The 20,196-nt window shown below is 43.5% G+C and overlaps 1 protein-coding gene across 1 annotated transcript; it reads left to right on the top strand.

Moving 5' to 3' along the window:
• Positions 1 to 518: 518 nt before the first annotated feature.
• On the top strand, positions 519 to 2,983 carry LOC136142993 (doublesex- and mab-3-related transcription factor C2-like). The gene is made up of 4 exons (XM_065901287.1): positions 519 to 733; positions 815 to 972; positions 1,646 to 1,782; positions 2,846 to 2,983. The coding sequence occupies exons 1-4, from the start codon at positions 519 to 521 to the stop codon at positions 2,981 to 2,983; spliced, it is 648 nt and encodes a 215-aa protein (XP_065757359.1).
• Positions 2,984 to 20,196: the final 17,213 nt, after the last annotated feature.

The following is a 20,196-nucleotide window of genomic DNA, read 5'->3' as shown; positions in this document are numbered from 1 at the left end:
AGAGGAAGATTGAATGTAGGGCATACAGGAGACTAATAATAGAATTGAATGCAGAGGGGCATAGAATCATGAGTAGGGAGTGAATGAATGCATGAGGTTAGGAAGACAATTGTGGAAGTGGATGCCAGGAATAATAGCTGGGATGCCAGGAATAATAGCAGAATACAAGATGATACATGAGAAAGGGAAGTAGTAATTGTTCAAGGGGGCGTGAGAGTGCATGTGCATGCCTGTGAAGGGTGTCTATGTGGAGTGAAGGTAGGCAGAGAGACTAGTAATTGGATTGAAAATATACAGGACCCATGCCCAGAGTTGCTTGGAACCTGCCTATGCATGAGTGGAGCTCCCTGGGAAGGAGGCTACACGAAGTAAGAAGGGAGGGTACAATCTCATTTCAGCGGTGAGCTGGGTGGAGGAGAATCCAGCCGCCGCAGATGGGGTTTTCCAAGGGCAGAGGAAGTACGTTGTGGGTAGGGGATCATGTGGCCACCCTGACCTCCACTCCTTGCTCTAGAACCATGGATCCCGATGAAATGCCTGCTGTGCCCAGCGGCCCCCCTGACTCCACCACTAGACTTGAGACCGGAGCCCCATGGGGGATTGAACCTGGCCCCAGAAGAGCTAAACGTCGCAGAGCCCGCCGCCACAAACACGGCATCACTGACCAAGTCAAGGACCAGGAGCACTACTGCCTCTTCGAGGGCTGCGAGTGTCACAAGTGTGCCCTCTTCTCGTGAGTATGGTGTCTGACAAGGGGAGGGCAGTGGGCTCCTCTAAAGGTGACTGACTTTAGACCTGCAATCCCCCACTTTAGGGAACACTGCAGCATCTTGCCTGCTGAGAGTACCTTGAAGTCGGAGCAGGGGCCACTCCGAAAGAGGCACCTGACTGAAGGACTGATAAGGAGTGGGACCACCTCTCCCAAAGCTCACAGCCATGTCAACAAGTTGGCCATTCAAGCAGGAGTCCCCAGTGAGTATCTCTGGCCAGGGAGGGTGTCTGAGTTTTGGGTGTAGGGAGCATGAGTAGTTCTGTCACCAGTCCTACCACCCAATTTCGATGTGGCTTTGGGCAAGTTACTCCTTGGGCCTTAGCTTCCCCAACTATAAAACCTCATCAATATTATCTACCAAGTGTTGGTGGGCTGGAGACATCTGGGGGGGGTGTGGTCAACAAGGTCCACAGTGGGATGAGGCCTCAGATTGGGTGGGAGGTAGAGTCAGGGGGAGACGGTCAGGGGGAAAGGCTCACCTAAGCTGTCCCCAGTCTCTCACAGTTGGGAAGGAGAACATCAGCTTGAGGCCCACCCCTGTGCACCCCTGTGCAACCCCTGGGGAGGAGTCTGGGGCCAGTGTGGGAAGCTTCCACCTCAGCCACTGCCCAGACCCCTTCCTGTGTCCTGAAGACCTGGGTACCATCTCTAACCCTACTGCAACTTGCCATATGACCCTGGGGGGGGGGGGGAAATACTTCTCTCTGGGTCTCATAGTCCCCAGTCCCAAAATGAAGAGTAGGACTAACTGGTCTTCAAGGTCTTCCCAACTCTGCCATCCTGGACTCCTATCGTTGTCCTAAAACATGCCCACATCTCCTTTCCATGGCCGGCTTGGTCCCTGACTCCAACCTGTGCTCTCTGCTCCTGCAGGCAAGCTCCCAAGGAGCTCTGCTGATCGGTCTGGCCTCGGAATCTTTGTCTCTGTCCTGGACTCCAGCACCCTTGAAGAAGCAACTAACAATTTCTCTTTCCAGGAAGACACACAGACTCCCTGCCCTGCCCAGCAGGTGAGTAGAGTGAGAAGGACCATGGAGCTAGTTGTATATTTTGTTATTGAGTGCCCAACCTTCTGGTTAAGGCCATGGCAGCAAGAAAGAGGAAGTGAAGGCAGTGCGGTGCAAGTGGAGGAGGAGGAGGAGGAGGAGGAGAAGGTGGCATCTCAGACTATGGGGCAACGACAGAGCTCTCCCAGATTTGCCATTTCCAATTTGTGAGACTTTGGACAAGTAACTTTACATCTCTGAGCCTCTATTTTCCTATCAGTGTACTGAGAGGGGACAATATTCTACACCTATAGCATTGACAAGAGGACTAGCACAAGGCCTGCCACATAGCAGGCCTTTGACAACTGGAGGCTGTTATTCCACATGAAACAAATCGATGGGATAGAAGCTCCTGCTGAGAAGGGGGGCCATGATGGTGAGGCCCACCATCTCACCCAGGCGAGAGTCTAATAACCATCAGAGAAAAGTTCCTGGAGATGAGCCAAGCTGGCCCTTCAAGTGCCTTGGGAAACTTGATTGGGGAATATGGAGGCAAGAACCAGTCCTTGGACAGGGACAGTAATCACGTCACTCCAGGTGCCTTGAAGATTAAAACACAGACACCTCTGACTTCCCATAATCTTTACTGTTGCCTTGGGAGTTTTGAAAAAGCTGGGAGGAATTAGTGTCTCAGGAAAGATATAGAAAAAAAAAGATACAGAAAAGAAGACAGTCCAAGCCACAACGACTAATGGCCAGCTGGCATTCAGACTCCCACATGCAGATATTGCAAGATCCTTGCTCCTCTCTCTCTACTGGTAGTATGTGCCTGCCAGAGGGGTAAATCCCCTGGCTTCTCCTCTCCTTGTTCCTAGATGCTCAACTCTGATCCTCCAGCCCTGTGCCACCCTTAACCCCCTTCTACTGCAGCCACGGATTCTGGGGAAATTGTGGGGTCCAGAACCCTGGCAGGGGCCAAGCTTAGTGAAGGAGAAGAGCAGAAGGCCTCAGGGTGGCTGGGGACTGAAGGGTCACGGGGGAGGTGTGGGTTCCCAGCTCCCATTCTCTCACATCCTTTGCTTTGCAGGCTCCCAAAGCTTCCGACCAGGTCTCGGTTTCTGCCTCCTCAGAGTGGCAGCGAAAACTGGAAGCGGCCGAGGCTCTGCTGGCTCTCAGAGAATCTTCCCAGGCCCCTTCTGGCTCCATCTCTGTGCTCCAGCCCTGAGTTGCACCAGGTAGCCTGGTCTTTGAAAGGAGAACATGGGGTTGGGGATAGTTGGGAAATGGGAGGCGGTTGTGTTAAGCAGGGCCTGACTGGGAAGTCAGAGTTGGAGGTGGGTTGGGGGTTGAACCTCTTTGGGCCCAGGCAGCCAAGCTCCTCAGTCTGACTCTTGAAGTGGCAGTACATGGTTGTTCAGTGAATCATCGGTTTATCGAGCATAGTGCTCAACACCAAATGTCCAGTGCCCTGATGTCAAGAAATAAGGAAACCAAGTCCCTAAGAGTAGCAGGGACTTACCCTAGGGCATGCAGCATATCAAGTGGAAGAACCAGGTCTCCTGACTCCCAGCCCAGGACTTTCTATCCAGACCCCTGAAGTCTGCTGTGACCTGGGAAGGACATACATAGGTGGTAAGAGCCTAGTCCAGAAGGAGATCTGGTTCCTGCCTTCAGGGAGCTTCCAGTCTCAAGGTGGAGCATGGATGCCTTCACAAGTCGTGTTTTGCGGCTGTATCTCACTGATGAGCCTGGGGAGGAAGGACTGGAGGTGAGATAGACACCTGAGGAGGCTGAGAGGGAAGGCTGGGCACGACCAGACCAAAATGGTGCATTCGGTATGGAGTGTGAGTGAAGCAGCCACCCTGAAAGAACTGCTGGAACAGAGGGGATGAGGGTGGAGAGGCTACCAGTCACGGAGGTCTGGCATGCCAGGCTTAGGAGGTTAGATCAGCCACTGTGGGTGATGAGGAGCCAGGGAATGTCTGAACTAGGGAGGAGCATATTCAGAGACACTGGGCTTGACAAAAAGAAATGTGGTGGCTGTGATGGAGGGTTTGGAGGAGGCAGGACTTGAGGTGGGCAAACCAGCAAGGAAGAGTTCTGTGCAATACAGTCCAGGTGACAAAGCCTTGATTGGGAACAAAAAAGAGGGGAGAGCCAGGAGGGAAAATGGATGTGACCTGACCCTGAGCCCTTTCTTTGTGTCTACAGCTCCTGCTGGAGATAGAGGACTTCAGCCTTCTAACCCCTCTCTTGGACCTGCGCCAGCCAGCTCCGTTTCTCTGCCTAATGGACACCTGGGGTGCATCTCCCCCTTGAGCTAGAAGCCCAGAGGGGGAGAACTCACTAAAATACTGCCTATGTATGCATTTGCAAAATGCTTAATGTCCAAAATTCTTAACGTCTTTTTCTAAGCCCTTAGGCGCTTATATAAGCTTTCAGACCCGTTTTTTTATACGGGGCAATTCCTTGACTGAGGATGAATATTCTTGTACCTCCATCCTTTACTTTCTTGGACCCCAGGGCCTTTTAATGTCTCTTATGAAAACAGGGTTTTACAATCTAAGCTGATCAGTCTCTAAATAGGGTTCTGTGTGAGTCCATATGTTCATCTGCCAGAGGTTTTATTGGATTCATGATTGTGAACATACTGGCACGCTCATATACTTATCCATGCATGTGAAAATCTGAGGATGTTTTCATTTTGTGTCTAGGTTTGTGTGTGTGAGCAAATAATAAACCCTTGTTGTAAGGCACTGAGATATAGGAGTTGTTTGTTACCACAGTATAACTTAGACTCTCCTGACTCTAACAGACTTGTTCAATTCACTTTTCAAAGGGAGAAGCTCTTTACTCAATAACTGGGATTTCTTAACATGGCTAGATAAGAAAATGGTAGAGAAAAAAAAAAGGGTAGGAGATTTATTCATTCAGCAAGTAAGTGCCTATGCCTTTCCTGGCATAGACTGCTGCCAGTTGTCCAGAGGGCCACAAATTGAGATGTCTGCAGAATCAGGCAGATTATATAAATGAGTAGAGCAGGCCAGATGGGGTCTGGCCAATTGACAGTGCATACTCTACCTAAGGGGGCAGCTGTCACTTGGCTCTAGCCAATTGTTGCCATGCAGGAATGTGGACTCATTGTTGCCCCATCTCCTGATTTTTCAAGAGAAGATGAAATTCTAGATTTCTATGTAAAATATCTCAATTTTCAAATGTTGGCTCTGGTTTCCTCTTTAAGCCCTTTACATGGGCCAAACAACACATCCGAGCAGGCCAACTTTGGCCAATGGAATGCCAGTTTGATTCTAGTCCAATATGTATTTTACAGTGGGGGGAAACTGAAGCCAATCAGGACAAGAAGAATCAAAGAGGGGAGATGAATTAGACCTGGGGACTACTTTTGAAGGACCCAGGAAATACAAGGAAGAATCATTATCATTTCGTTATTCTGTGTTCACCGTATACTAAGCACATATAACCTCACAACAGCTCTGTAAGCTAAGCATTATTATCACCCTTTTACATATGAGGAAATGCGCTCAAAGAGTTGCACAAGTGTTTGAAGGGAAATGTTTAGCCAAAGATGGGTGGAGACTCCCTTCTCTTTGCCTTGCCCTAAATTAGCTAATAAATTTACTTTTTTACAAAGTGTCGAGTGAGAAGTTCAAAGCTTCAAGCCACAGACACCCAGTCAGAAGGGTCTTTCAAGAGTCATCCCTTTATTTCATACTCAAAGTAACAATCTATAGGAATTAATCAGATCTACCTGTACTTGATTCTCAGTCCTCTGATGACACAACGCACTGTACCAACGTTAGCTACTGGGGACAGACACCAAAACAACAGGAACTACGAACCTGCATGCTGCAAAAAGGAGACCCCAAACACAGTAAGATAAGCAAAATAGGAAGATAGAAAAGCACACAGCAGATGAAGGAGCAAGATAAAAACCCACCATAGGGCTTCCCTGGTGACAGAGTGGTTGAGAATTTGTCTGCTAATGCAGGGGACACAGGCTCGAGCCATGGTCTGGGAGGATCCCACATGCCGCGGAGCAGCTGGGGCCGTGAGCCACAAGTACTGAGCCTACGCGTCTGGAGCCTGTGCTCCACAAAAAGAGAGGCTGCGATAGTGAGAGGCCTGCACACTGCAATGAAGAGTGGCCCCCGCTTGCCACATCTAGAGAAAGCCCTCACACAGAAACGAAGACCCAAAACAGCAAAAATAAATTAATTATTTAATAAACTCCTAACCCCAAAATTTAAAAAAAAACCCATCAGGCCTAACAAATGAAGAGGAAATAGGCAGTCTACCTGAAAAAGAATTCAGAATAATGATAGTAAAGATTATCCAAAATCTTGGAAATAGAATAGAAAAAATGCAATAAACATTTAACGAAGACCTAGAACAATGAAAGATGAAACAAACAATGATGAACAACATGATAAATGAAATGAAAAATACTCTAGATGGGATCAATAGGAGAATAACTGAGACAGAAGAACGGATAAGTTACCCGGCAGATAAAATAGTGGAAATAACTACTGCAGAGCAGAATAAAGCAAAAGAATGAAAAGAACTGAGGACAGTCTCAGAGCCCTCTTGGACAACACTAAACGCACCACCATTCGAATTATAGGGGTTCCAGAAGAAGAAGAGAAAAAGAAAGGGACTGAAAAAATCTTTGAAGAGATTATAGTTGAAAACTTCACTAATATGGGAAAGGAAATAGTTAATCAAGTCCAAGAAGCACAGACAGTCCCATACAGGATAAATCCAAGGAGAAATACGCCAAGACACATATTAATCAAACTGCCAAAAATTAAATACAAAGAAAACATATTAAAAGCAGCAAGGGAAAAACAACAAATAACACACAAGGGAATCTGGATAAGGTTAAGAGCTGATCTTTCAGCAGAAATTCTGCAAGCACAAGAGACTGGCAGGACATATTTGAAGTGATGATGGAGAAAAACCTGCAACCACATTGCGGTACCCAGCAAGGATCTCATTCAGATTTGATGGGGAAATTAAAACCTTTACAGACAAGCAAAAGCTGAGAGAGTTCAGCACCACCAGACCAGCTCTACAACAACTGCTAAAGGAACTTCTCTAGGCAAGAAACACAAGAGAAGGGAAAGACCTACAATAACAAACCCAAAACAATTAAGAAAATGGGAATAGGTACATACATTTTGATAATTATCCTAAATGTAAATGGACTAAATGCTCCCACCAAAAGACACAGATTGGCTGAATGGATACAAACACAAGACCCATATATATGCTGTCTACAAGAGACCCACTTCAGACCTAGAGACACATACAGACTGAAAGTAAGGGGATGGAAAAAGATATTCCATGCAAATGGAAACCAAAAGAAAGGTGGAGTAGCAATTCTCATATCAGACAAAATAGACTTTAAAATAAGGACTATTAAAAGGGATAAAGAAGGACACTACATAATGATCAAGGGATCGATCCAAGAATAAGGTATAACAATTGTAAATATTTATGCAGCCAACATAGGAGCACCTCAATCCATAAGGGAAATACTAACAGCCATAAAAGGGGAAATCGACAGTAACACATTAGTAGTAGGGGACTTTAACACCCCCACTTTCACCAATGGACAGATCATTCAAAATGAAAATAAATAAGGAAACACAAGCTTTAAATGATACATTAAACAAGATGGACTTAATTGACATATATAGGACATTCCATCCAAAAACAACAGAATACACATTTTTCTCTAGTGCTTAAGGAACATTCTCCAGGATAGTTCATATCTTGGGTCACAAATCAAGGCTTGGTAAATTTAAGAAAATTGAAATTGTATCAAGTATCTTTTCCGACCACAACGCTAAGAGACTAGATATCAATTACAAGGAAAGATCTGTAAAAAATACAAACACATGGAGGCTAAACAATACACTACTTAATAACGAAGTGATCACTGAAGAAATCAAAGAGGAAATCAAATAATACCTAGAAACAAAAGAAAATGGAGACCCGACGACCCAAAATCTATGGGATGCAGCAAAAGCAGTTCTAAGTGGGAAGTTCATAGCAATACAATCCTACCTTAAGAAGCAGGAAACATCTCGAATAAACAACCTAACCTTGCACCTAAAGCAATTAGAGAAAGAAGAACAAAAAACCCCCAAAGTTAGCAGAAGGAAAGAAATCATAAAAATCAGATCCGAAATAAATGAAAAAGAAAAGAAGGAAATGATAGCAAAGATCAATAAAACTAAAAGCCGGTTCTTTGTGAAGATAAACAAAATTGATAAACCCTTAGCCAGTCTCGTCAAGAAAAAAAGGGAGAAGACTCAAATCAATAGAATTAGAAATGAAAAAGGAGAAGTAACAACTGACACTGCAGAAATACAAAAGATAATGAGAGATTACTACAAGCAACTCTATGCCAATAAAATGGACAAACTGGAAGAAATGGACAAATACTTAGAATGTACAACCTGCCAAGACTGAACTAGGAAGAAATAGAAAATATGAGCAGACCAATCACAAGCACTGAAATTGAAACTGTGATTAAAAATCTTCCAACAAACAAAAGCCCAGGACCAGATGGCTTCACAGGCGAATTCTATCAAACATTTAGAGGCGAGCAAGCACCTATCCTTCTCAAACTCTTCCAAAATATAGCAGAGAGAGGAACACTCCCAAACTCATTCTACGAGGTCTCCATCACCTTGATACCAAAACCAGACAAGGATGTCACAAAGAAAGAAAACTACAGGCCAATATCACTGATGACCATAGATGCAAAACTCCTCAACAAAATACTAGCAAACAGAATCCAACAGCACATCAAAAGGATCATAAACCATGATCAAGTGGGGTTTATTCCAGGAATGCAAGGATTTTTCAATATACACAAATCAATCAATGTGGTACACCATATTAACAAACTGAAAAAGAAAAACCATATGGTCATCTCAATAGATGCAGAGAAAGCTTTCGACAAAATTCAACACCCATTTATGATAAAAACCCTGCAGAAAGTAGGCATAGAGGGAACTTTCCTCAACATAATATAGGCCATATATAACAAACCCACAGCCAACATCGTCCTCAAAGGTGAGAAACTGAAAGAATTTCCACTAAGATCAGGAGCAACAAAAGGTTGCCCACTCTCACCACTCTCATTCAACATAGTTTTGGAAGTTTTAGCCACAGCAATCAGAGAAGAAAAGGAAATAAAAGGAATCCAAATCGGCAAAGAAGAAGTAAAGCTATCAGTGTTTGCAGATGACATGTAATTATACATAGAGAATCCTAAAGATGCTACCAGAAAACTACTAGAGCTAATCAATGAATTTGGTAAAGTAGCAGGATACAAAATTAATGGACAGAAATCTCTTGCATTCCTATACACTACTGATGAAAAATCTGAAAGTGAAATCAAGAAAACACTCCCATTTACCATTGCAACAAAAAGAATAAAATATCTAGGAATAAATCTACCTAAGGAGACAAAAGACCTGTATGCAGAAAATTATAAGACACTGATGAAAGAAATTAAAGATGATACAAATAGGTGGAGAGATATACCATATTCTTGGATTGGAAGAATCAACATTGTGAAAATGACTATAGTACCCAAAGCAATCTAAAGATTCAATGCAATCCCTATCAAACTACCAATGGCATTTTTCACAGAACCAGAACAAAAAATTTCACAGTTTGTATGGAAACACAAAAGACCCCGAATAGCCAAAGCAATCTTGAGAACAAAAAATGGAGCTGGAGGAATCAGGCACTGTGACTTCAGACTATACTACAAAGCTACAGTAATCAAGGCAGTATGGTACTAGTACAAAAACAGAAAGATAGATCAATGGGACAGGATAGAAAGCCCAGAGATAAACCCACGCACATATGGTCACCTTATCTTGGATAAAGGAGGCAGGAATGTACAGTGGAGAAAGGACAGCCTCTTCAATAAGTGTTGCTGGGGGCTTCCCTGGTGGCGCAGTGGTTGGGAGTCTGCCTGCCGATGCAGGGGATGTGGGTTCGTGCCCCGGTCCGGGAGGATCCCACATGCCGCGGAGCAGCTGGGCCCGTGAGCCATGGCTGCTGAGCCTGCGCGTCCGGAGCCTGTGCTCCGCAACGGGAGAGGCCACAGCAGTGAGAGGCCCGCGTACCGAAAAAAAAAAAAAAAGAAAAAAATAAGTGTTGCTGGGACAACTGGACAGGTCCATGTAAAAGTATGAGATTAGAACACTCCCTAACACCATACACAAGTAAAGCTCACAATGGATTAAAGACCTAAGTGTTAGGCCAGAAACTATCAAACTCTTAGAGGAAATCATAGGCAGAACACTCCATGACATAAATCACAGAAAGACCCTTTCTGACCCACCTCCTAGAGAAATGGAAATAAAAACAAAAATAAACAAATGGGACCTAATGAAACTTAAAAGCTTTTGCACAGCAAAGGAAACCATAAACAACACCAAGAGACAACCCTCAGAATGGGAGAACATATTTGCAAATGAAACAGCTGACAAAGGATTAATCTCCAAAATTTATAAGCAGCTCATGCAGCTCAATAACAAAAAAAAACAAACAACCCAATCCAAAAATGCGCAGAAGCCCTAAATAGACATTTCTCCAAAGAAGATATACAGACTGCCAACAAACACATGAAGGAATGCTCAACATCATTAATCATTAGAGAAATGCAAATCAAAACTACAATGAGATATCATCTCACACCGGTCAGAATGGCCATCATCAAAAAATCTAGAAACAATAAATGCTTGAGAGGGTATGGAGATAAAGGAACACTCTTGCACTGCTGGTGGGAATGTGAATTGGTACAGTCACTATGGATAACAGTAAGGAGGTTCCTTAAAATACTACAAATAGAACTACCATATGACCCAGCAATCCCACTACTGTGCATATACCCTGAGAAAACCATAATTCAAAAAGAGTCATGTACCAAAATGTTCATTGCAGCTCTATTTACAATAGCCAGGATATGAAAACAACCTAAGTCTCCATCATCGGATGAGTGGATAAAGAAGATGTGGCACATATATACAATGGAATATTACTCAGCCATAAAAAGAAACGAAATTGAGCTATTTGTAATGAAGTGGATGGGACTAGAGTCTGTCATACAGAGTGAAGTAAGTCAGAAAGAGAAAGACAAATACCATATGCTAACACATATATATGGAATTTAAGGGAAAGAATGTCATGAAGAACCTAGGGGTAAGACAGGAATAAAGACACAGACCTACTAGAGAATGGACTTGAGGATATGAGGAGGGAGAAGGGTAAGCTGTGACAAAGCGAGAGAGAGGCATGGACATATATACACTACCAAACGTAAGGTAGATAAGTAGTGGCAACCAGTTGCCTAGCACATGGATATCAGCTCGGTGCTTTGTGACCAGCTAGAAGGGTGAGATAGGGAAGCTGTGAGGGAGGTTGACGCAAGAGGGAAGAGATATGGGGATATATGTATATGTATAACTGATTCAGTTTGTTGTAAAGCAGAAAATTACACACCACTGTAAAGCAATTATACTCCAATAAAAATGTTAAAACAATGTTTAAAATGTTAGAAAAAAGATTACATGTGTTTTTCACATGGTTAAAACGTATTCTCGCAAGGGAGGAAGAAGTTGGTAGAAGAGTAAGACACAGAGATCACCTTCCTCCTCACAGATACAACAGAAATACATCTGCATGTGGAACTGCTCCTCTAGAACACCCACTGAACGCTGGCAGTAGACCTCAGACCTCCCAAATGGCAAGAAACTCCCTACGTACCAGGGTAGGGCAAAAGAAAGAAGAAAATACAGAGACAAAGGAGTAGTGACGGGACCAGCACTAGTGGGAGGGAGCTGTGAAGCAGGAAAGGTTTCCACACACTAGGAAGCCCCTTCCGGGGTGGAGACTGTGGGTGGCGGAAGGGGGAAGCTTCAGAACTGCAGAGGAGAGCACGGAGGGAAAAGTGGAGAGGTTCTTGCACAGAGGATCGGTGCCAACCAGCACTCACCAGCCCGAGAGGCTTGTCTGCCCACCCGCTGGGGCAGGAGGGGGCTGGGAGCTGAGGCACGGGCTTCAGTCGTATCGCAGGGAAAGGACCAGTGGCGTGAACACAGCCTAAAGGGGTTAGTGCACCAAGGCTAGCCGGGAGGGAGTCCAGGAAAGTCTGGACCTGCCGAAGAGGCAAAAGACATTTTCTTCCCTCTTTGTTTCCTGGTGCGTGAGGAGAGGGGATTAAAAGTGCTGCTTAAAGGAGCTCCAGAGACGGGTGCAAGCCGCGGCTATCAGCACGGACCCCAGAGATGGGCATGAGACGCTAAAGCTGCTGCTGCAGCCACCAAGAAGCCTGTGTGCAAGCACAGGTCACTATCCACACCTCCCCTACCGGGAGTCTGTGCAGACCACCATGGCCAGGGTCCCATGTTACAGGGAAAACTTCCCCCGGAGAACGCACAGTGCGCCTCAGGCTGGGGCAATGTCATGCCGGCCTCTGCCGCCACAGGCTTCCCTGTTCCTCTCCTTCCCCCCAGCCTGAGAGAGCCAGAGCCTCTGAATCAGCTGCTCCTTTAACCCCGTCCTTTCTGAGCAAAGAACAGACACCCTCAGGCGACCTACACACAGAGGTGGGGCCAAATCAAAAGCTGAACACCAGGAGCTGTGCAAACAAGGAAGAGAAAGGGAAATCTCTCCCAGCAGCCTCAGGAGCAGCGGATGAAATCCCCACAATCAACTTGATGTACCCTGCATCTGTGGAATACCTGAATAGACAACGAATCATCCCAAATTGAGGAGGAGAACTTTGAGAACAAGATATACTGTTTTCTCCCCTTTTTGTGAGTATATGTATGCTTCTGTGTGAGATTTTGTCTGTATAGATTTGCTTTCACTATTTGTCCTAGGGTTCTGTCTGTACATTTTTTTTTTTTTACTTTGAAAAAATAATATTTTCTTCATAATTATTTTTTATTTTAATAACTTTATTTTTTATCTTACTTTATTTTATCCTTTCTTTCTTTCTTTCTTTCTTTCTTTCTTTCTTTCTTTCTTTCTTTCTTTCTTTCTTTCTACTTTTTCTCCCTTTTATTCTGAGCTATGTGGATGAAAGGCTCTTCATGCTCCAGCCAGGAGCCAGTGCTGTGCCTCTGAGGTGGGAGAGCCAAATTCAGGACACTGGTCCACAAGAGACCTCCCAGATCCATGTAATATCAAATGGCAAAAATCACCCAGAGATCTCCATCTCAACACCAAGACCCAGCTTCACTCAACGACCAGCAAGCTACAGTGCTGGACACCCTATGCCAAACAACTAGCAAGACAGGAACACAGCCCCATCCATTAGCATAGAGGCTGCCTAAAATCATAATAAGGCCACAGACACCCCAAAACACACCACCAGACGTCGAACTGCCCACAGGAAAGACAAGATCCAGACTCATCCACCAGAGCACAGGCACTAGTCCCCTCCACCAGGAAGCCTACACAACCTACTGAACCACCCTTAGCCACTGGGGACAGATAACAAAAACAACAGGAACTACAAACCTGCAGCCTGCAAAAAGGAAACCCCAAACATAGCAAGGTAAGGTAAATGAGGAGACAGAAAAACACACAACTGATGAAGGAGCAAGGTAAAAACCCACCAGACCTAACAAATGAAGAGGAAATAGGCAGTATACCTGAAAAAGAATTCAGAATAATGATAGTAAAGATGATCCAAAATCTTGGCAATAGAATAGAGAAAATGCAAGAAACATTTAACAAGGAACTAGAAGAACTAAAGAAGAAACAAGCAAGATGAACAACACAATAAATGAAATTTAAAATACTCTGGATGGGATCAATAGCAGAAGAAGTAAGGCAGAAGAAAGGATAAGTGACCTGGAAGATAAAAGAGTGGAAATAACTACTACAGAGCAGAATAAAGAAAAAAGATTGAGAAAAACTGAGGACAGTCTCAGAGACCTCTGCGATGACATTAAACACACCAACACTCGAATTACAGGGGTCCGAAAAGAAGAAGAGAAAAAGAAAGGGACTGAGAAAATATTTGAAGAGATTATAGTTGAAAACTTCCCTAATATGAGAAAGGAAATAGTTAATCAAGTCCAGGAAGCACAGAGAGTCCCATACAGGATAAATCCGAGGAGAAACACGCCAAGACACATATTAATCTAACTATCAAAAATTAAATACAAAGAAAACATACAAAAAGCAGCACGGGAAAAACAACAAATAACACACAAGGGAATCTCCATAAGGTTAACAGCTGATCTTTCAGCAGAAACTTTGAAAGCCAGAAGGGAGTGGCAGGACATATTTAAACAGATGAAGGAGAAAGATCTACAACCAAGATTACTTTACCGAGCAAGGATCTCGTTCAGATTTGATGGAGAAATTAAAACCTTTACAGACAAGCAAAAGCTGAGAGAGTTCAGCACCACCAAATCAGCTTTAAAACAAATGCTAAAGGCACTTCTCTAGGCAAAAAACACAAGAGAAGGAAAGGACCTACAATAACAAATCCCAAACAATTCAGAAAACGGAAATAGGGACATACATATCGATAATTACCTTAAAGGTAAATGGATTGAATGTGCCCACCAAAAGACACAGACTGGCTGAATGGATACAAAAACAAGACCCATATATATGCTGTCTACAAGAGACCCACTTCAGTCCTAGGGACACATACAGACTGAAAGTGAGGGGATGGAAAAATATATTCCATGCAAATGGAAATCAAAAGAAAGCTGGAGTGGCAATTCTCATATCAGACGAAATAGACTTTAAAATAAAGACTATTAGAAGAGACAATGAAGGGCACCACATAATGATCAAGGGATCAACCCAAGAAGAAGATGTAACAATTGTAAATATTTATGCACCCAACATAGGAGCACCTCAGTCCATAAGGCAAACGCTAACAGCCATCAAAGGGGAAATTGACAGTAACACATTCATAGTAGGGGAATTTAACACCCCACTTTCACCCATGGACAGATCATCCAAAATGAAAATAAATAAGGAAACACAAGCTTCAAATGATACATTCAACAAGATGGACTTAATTGATATTTATAGGACATTCCTTCCAAAAACAAGAGAATACACATTCTTCTAAAGTGCTCATGGAACATTTTCTGGGATAGATCATATCTTGGGTCACAAATCAAGCCTTGGTAAATTTAAGAAAACAGAAATTGTATCAAGTATCGTTTCCGAACACAACGTTATGAGACTAGATATCAATTACAAGAAAAGATCTGTAAAAAATACAAACACATGGAGGCTAAACAATACACTACTTAATAACCAAGAGATCACTGAAGAAATCAAAGAGGAAATCAAAAAACACCTAGAAACAAATGACAATGGAGACACGACAACCCAAAAGCTATGGGATGCAGCAAAAGCAGTTCTAAGAGGGAAGTTTATAGCAATACAATCCTACCTTAAGAAACAGGGGAGGGAAGCGGGAAGATGGCGAGTGAGTAAGATGCGGAGATAACCTTCCTCCCCACAGATACACCAGAAATACATCTACATGTGGAACAACTCCTACAGAACACCTACTGAACGCTGGCAGAAGACCTCAGACCTCCCAAAAGGCAAGAACCTCCCCACGTACCTGGGTAGGGCAAAAGAAAACAGAATAAACAGACACAAGAATAGGGACGGGACCTGCACCAGTGGGAGGGAGCTGTGAAGGAGGAAAAGTTTCCACACACTAGGAAGCCCCTTCGCTGGTGGAGACTGCGGGTGGCGGAGGGGGAAAGCTTCGGAGCCGCAGAGGAGAGCACAGCAACAGGGGTGGGGAGAGCAAAGCGGAGAGATTCCCGCACAGAGGATCTGTGCCGACTGGCACTCACCAGCCCGAGAGGCTTGTCTGCTCACCTGCCGGGGCGGGTGGGGCTGGGAGCTGAGGCTCAGGCTTTGGTCAGAGTGAAGGGAGAGGACTGGTGTTGTGGGCATGAACACAGCCTGCAGGGGGTTAGTGCACCATGACTAGCCGGGAGGGAGTCCGAGGAAAAGTCTGGATCTGCCGAAGAGGCAAGAGATTCTTTCTTCCCTCTTTGTTTCCTGGTGTGCGAGGAGAGGGGTTTAAGAGCTCTGCTTAAAGGAGTTCCAGAGATGGGCGCAAGCCGCGGCTAAGAGTGCAGAACACAGAGACGGGCACAAGACGCTAAGGACTGCTGCTGCCGCCACCAAGAAGCCTGTGTGCGAGCACAGGTCACTAAACGCACCTCCCTTCCAGGGAGCCTGTGAAGCCCGCCACTGCCAGGGTCCAGGAATCCAGGGACCACTTCCCCGGAAGAATGCACGGCGTGCCTCAGGCTGGTGTAATGTCCTGCCGGCCTCTGCCGCCGCAGGCTCGCCCAGCATCCACACCCCTCCCTCCCCCCCGACCTGAGTAAGCCAGAGTCCACAAAGCAGCTGCTCCTTTAAACCCATCCTGTCTGAGCGAAGAACAGACGCCCTCCAGCGACCTACACGCAGAGGCGGGGCCAAATCCAAAGCTGAGCCCCTGGGAGCTCTGAGAACAAAGAAGAGAAAGGGAAATCTCTCCCAGCAGCCTCAGAAGCAGTGGATTAAAGCTCCACAATCAACTTGATGTACCCTGCATCTGTGGAATACATGAATAGACAACGAACCATCCCAAATTGAGGAGGTGGACTTTGAGAACAAGGTTTATTATTTTTTCCCCTTTTCCACTTTTTGTGAGTGTCTATAGGTATGCTTCTGTGTGACATTTTGTCCGTATACCTTTGCTTTCACCATTTGTGCTTGGGTTCTATCCGTCCGTTTTTTAGTTTTTTGTTTTTTTCTTAAAAACACTTGTTTTCTTAAAAATTATTTTTTATTTTAATAACTTTTTAAATTTTATCTTACTTTATTTTATCTTCCTTCTTTCTTTCTTAATTTCCTTCCTTCCTTCTTTCTTTATTTCTTTCTTTCTTTCTACTCTTTCTCCCTTTTATTCTGAGCCATGTGGATGAAAGGCTCTTAGTTCTGCAGTGAGGAGTCAGTGCTGTGCTTCTGAGGTGGGAGAGCCAGCTTCAGGACACTGGTCCACAAGAGACCTCCTAGCTCCACATGGCGAAAATCTCCCAGAGATCTCCATCTCAACACCAGCACCCAGCTTTACTCAACGACCAGCAAGCTACAGTGCTGGAAACCCTATGCGAAACAGCTAGCAAGACAGGAACACAACCCCACCCATTAGCAGAGAGGCTGCTTAAAATGATAATAAGTCCACAGACACCCTAAAACACACCACCAGAGGACAACAGGCCCACCAGAAAGACAAGATCCAGCCTCATCCACCAGAACACAGGCACTAGTCCCCTCCACCAGGAAGCCTACACAACCCACTGAACAAATATTAGCCCCTGGGGACAGACACCACAAACAATGGGAATTACGAACCTGCAGACTGCAAAACAGAGGCCCCAAACACAGTAAGATAAGCAAAATGAGAAGACAGAAAAACACAAAGCAGATGAAGGAGCAAGATAAAAACCCACCAGCTCTAACAAATGAAGAGGAAATAGGCAGACTACCTGAAAAAGAATTCAGAATAATAATAGTAAAGATGATCAAAAATCGTGGAAATAGAATAGAAAAAATGCAAGAAACAATTAACAGGGACCTAGAAGAGCTAAAGATGAAACAGGCAATGATTAACAACACAATAAATGAAATTAAAAATACTCGAGATGGGATCAATAGCAGAATAACTGAGGCAGAAGAACGGATAACTAACGTGGAAGATAAAATAGTGGAAATAACTACTGCAGAGAAGAATAAAGAAAAAAAAATGAAAAGAGCTGAGGACAGTTTCAGAGCCCTCTGGGACAACACTAAACGCACCACCATTCGAATTATAGGGGTCCCAGAAGAAGAAGAGAAAAAGAAAGGGACTGAAAAAATATTTGAAGGGATTATAGTTGAAAACAGCCCTAATATGGGAAAGGAAATAGTTAATCAAGTCGAGGAAGAACAGACAGTCCCATACAGGATAAATCCAAGGAGAAACACGCCAAGACACATATAAATCAAACTGTCAAAAATTAAATACAAAGAAAACATATTAAAAGCAGCAAGGGAAAAACAACAAATAACACACAGAGGGATCCCCATAAGGTTAACAGCAGATCTTTCAGCAGAAACTCTGCAAGCCAGAAGGGAGTGGCAGGACATATTTAAACAGATGAAGGAGAAAGATCTACAACCAAGATTACTTTACCGAGCAAGGATCTCTTTCAGACTTGATGGAAAAATTAAAATCTTTACAGACTAGCAAACACTGAAAGAGTACAGCACCACCAAACCAAGTTTGCAACAAATGCTAAACGAACTTCTCTAGACAAGAAACACAAGAGAAGGAAAAGACCTACAATAGCAAACCCAAAACAGTTAAGAAAATGGGAATAGGAACATACATATCGATAATTACCTTAAATGTAAATGGATTGAATGCTCCCACCAAAAGACACAGACCGGCTGAATGGACAAAAAAACAAGACCCTTATATATGCTGTCTACAAGATACCCACTTCAGACCTAGGGACACATACAGACTGAAAGTAAGGGGATGGAAAAAGATATTCCATGCAAAAGGGAACCAAAAGAAAGCTGGAGTGGCAATTCTCATATCAGACAAAATAGACATTATAATAAAGACTATTAGAAGAGGCAAAGAAGGACCCTACATAATGATCAAGTGATCAATCCAAGAAGAAGATCTAACAATTTTAATACTTATTCACCCCAAATAGGAGCACCTCAATACATAAGGCAAATACTAACAGCCATAAAAGTGGAAAATCGACAGTAACATATTCACACACCACTTATTTAACACACCACTTTCAGCAATGGACAGGTAATCCAAAATGAAAATAAATAAGGAAGCACAAGCTTTAAATGATACATCGAACAAGATGGACTTAATTGATATTTATAGGACATTCCATCCAAAAACAACAGAACACACATTTTTCTCAAGTGCTCATGGAACACTCTCCAGGATAGATCATATCTTGGGTCACAAATCCAGCCTTGGTAAATTTAAGGAAATTTAAATTGCATCAAGTATCTTTTCTGATCACAACGCTATGAGACTAGATATCAATTACAGGAAAAGATCTGTAAGAAATACAAACACATGGAGGCTAAACAATACACTACTTAATAACGAAGTGATCACTGAAGAAATCAAAGAGGAAATCAAAAAATACCTAGAAATAAATGGCAATGGAGCCACGATGACCCAAAACCTATGGGATGCAGCAAAAACAGTTTTTTTTTTTTAAGAATGAATAAATATGTTTATTTTATTACTGAAGTAACAGACACATCAAAAATCTGACCAATGGCTTAAATATTCCACAGCAAATCAGTAGTAAAATTCAGGTTCAGGTCTCTGGGCTAAATCCACGCATTCAAAGTTTTCTTTGATTTTTTTTTTTAAACATCTTTATTGAGGTATAATTGCTTTACAATGGTGTGTTAGTTCCTGCTTTATAACAAAGTGAATCAGCTATACATATACATATGTTCCCATATGTCTTCCCTCTTGCGTCTCCCTCCCTCCCACTCTCCCCATCCCACCCTTCCAGGCTGTCACAAAGCACCGAGCTAATATCCCTGTGCCTTGCGGCTGCTTCCCCCCCAGCTATCTACCTTACTACGTTTGTTAGTGTGTATATGTCCATGACTCTCTCTCGCCCTGTCAAAACTCACCCTTCCCCCTCCCCATATCCTCAAGTCCGTTCTCCAGTAGGTCTGCGTCTTTATTCCTGTCTTACCCCTAGGTTCTTCATAACATTTTTTTCCCTTAAATTCCGTATATATGTGTTAGCATACGGTATTTGTCTTTTTCTTTCTGACTTACTTCACTCTGTATGACAGACTCTAGGTCCATCCATCTCATTAAAAATAGCTCAATTTCATTTCTTTTTAAGGCTGAGTAATATTCCATTGTGTATATGTGCCACATCTTCTTTATCCATTCATCTGATGATGGGCGCTTAGGTTGTTTCCATCTCTGGGCTATTGTAAATAGAGCTGCAATGAACATTTTGGTACATGACTCTTTTTGAATTTTGGTTTTCTCAGGGTATATGCCCAGTAGTGGGATTGCTGGGTCATATGGTAATTCTATTTGTAGTTTTTTAAGAAACCTCCATACTGTTCTCCATAGTGGCTGAACCAATTCACATTCCCACCAGCAGTGCAAGAGTGTCCCCTTTTCTCCACACCCTCTCCAGCATTTATTGTTTATAGATTTTTTGATGATGGCCATTCTGACTGGTGTGAGATGATATCTCATTGTAGTTTTGATTTGCATTTCTCTAATGATTAATGATGTTGAGCATTCTTTCATGTGTTTGTTGGCAT

This window comes from Phocoena phocoena, chromosome X, assembly GCF_963924675.1.
Source record: "Phocoena phocoena chromosome X, mPhoPho1.1, whole genome shotgun sequence".
NCBI classification, from domain to species: domain Eukaryota; kingdom Metazoa; phylum Chordata; class Mammalia; order Artiodactyla; family Phocoenidae; genus Phocoena; species Phocoena phocoena.
Note: the sequence above shows the minus strand (reverse complement) of the source record. Positions and strands in the feature narration are given on the sequence as shown.

Excerpts from the sequence above, each read along its gene's own strand:
- LOC136142993 (XM_065901287.1), top strand. The coding sequence starts at position 519 with ATGGATCCCGATGAAATGCCTGCTGTGCCCAGCGGCCCCCCTGACTCC. Across the intron at positions 734-814 it reads CACAAGTGTGCCCTCTTCTC|GGAACACTGCAGCATCTTGC; the intron begins GTGAGTATGGTG and ends CCCCCACTTTAG. Across the intron at positions 973-1,645 it reads CATTCAAGCAGGAGTCCCCA|GCAAGCTCCCAAGGAGCTCT; the intron begins GTGAGTATCTCT and ends CTGCTCCTGCAG.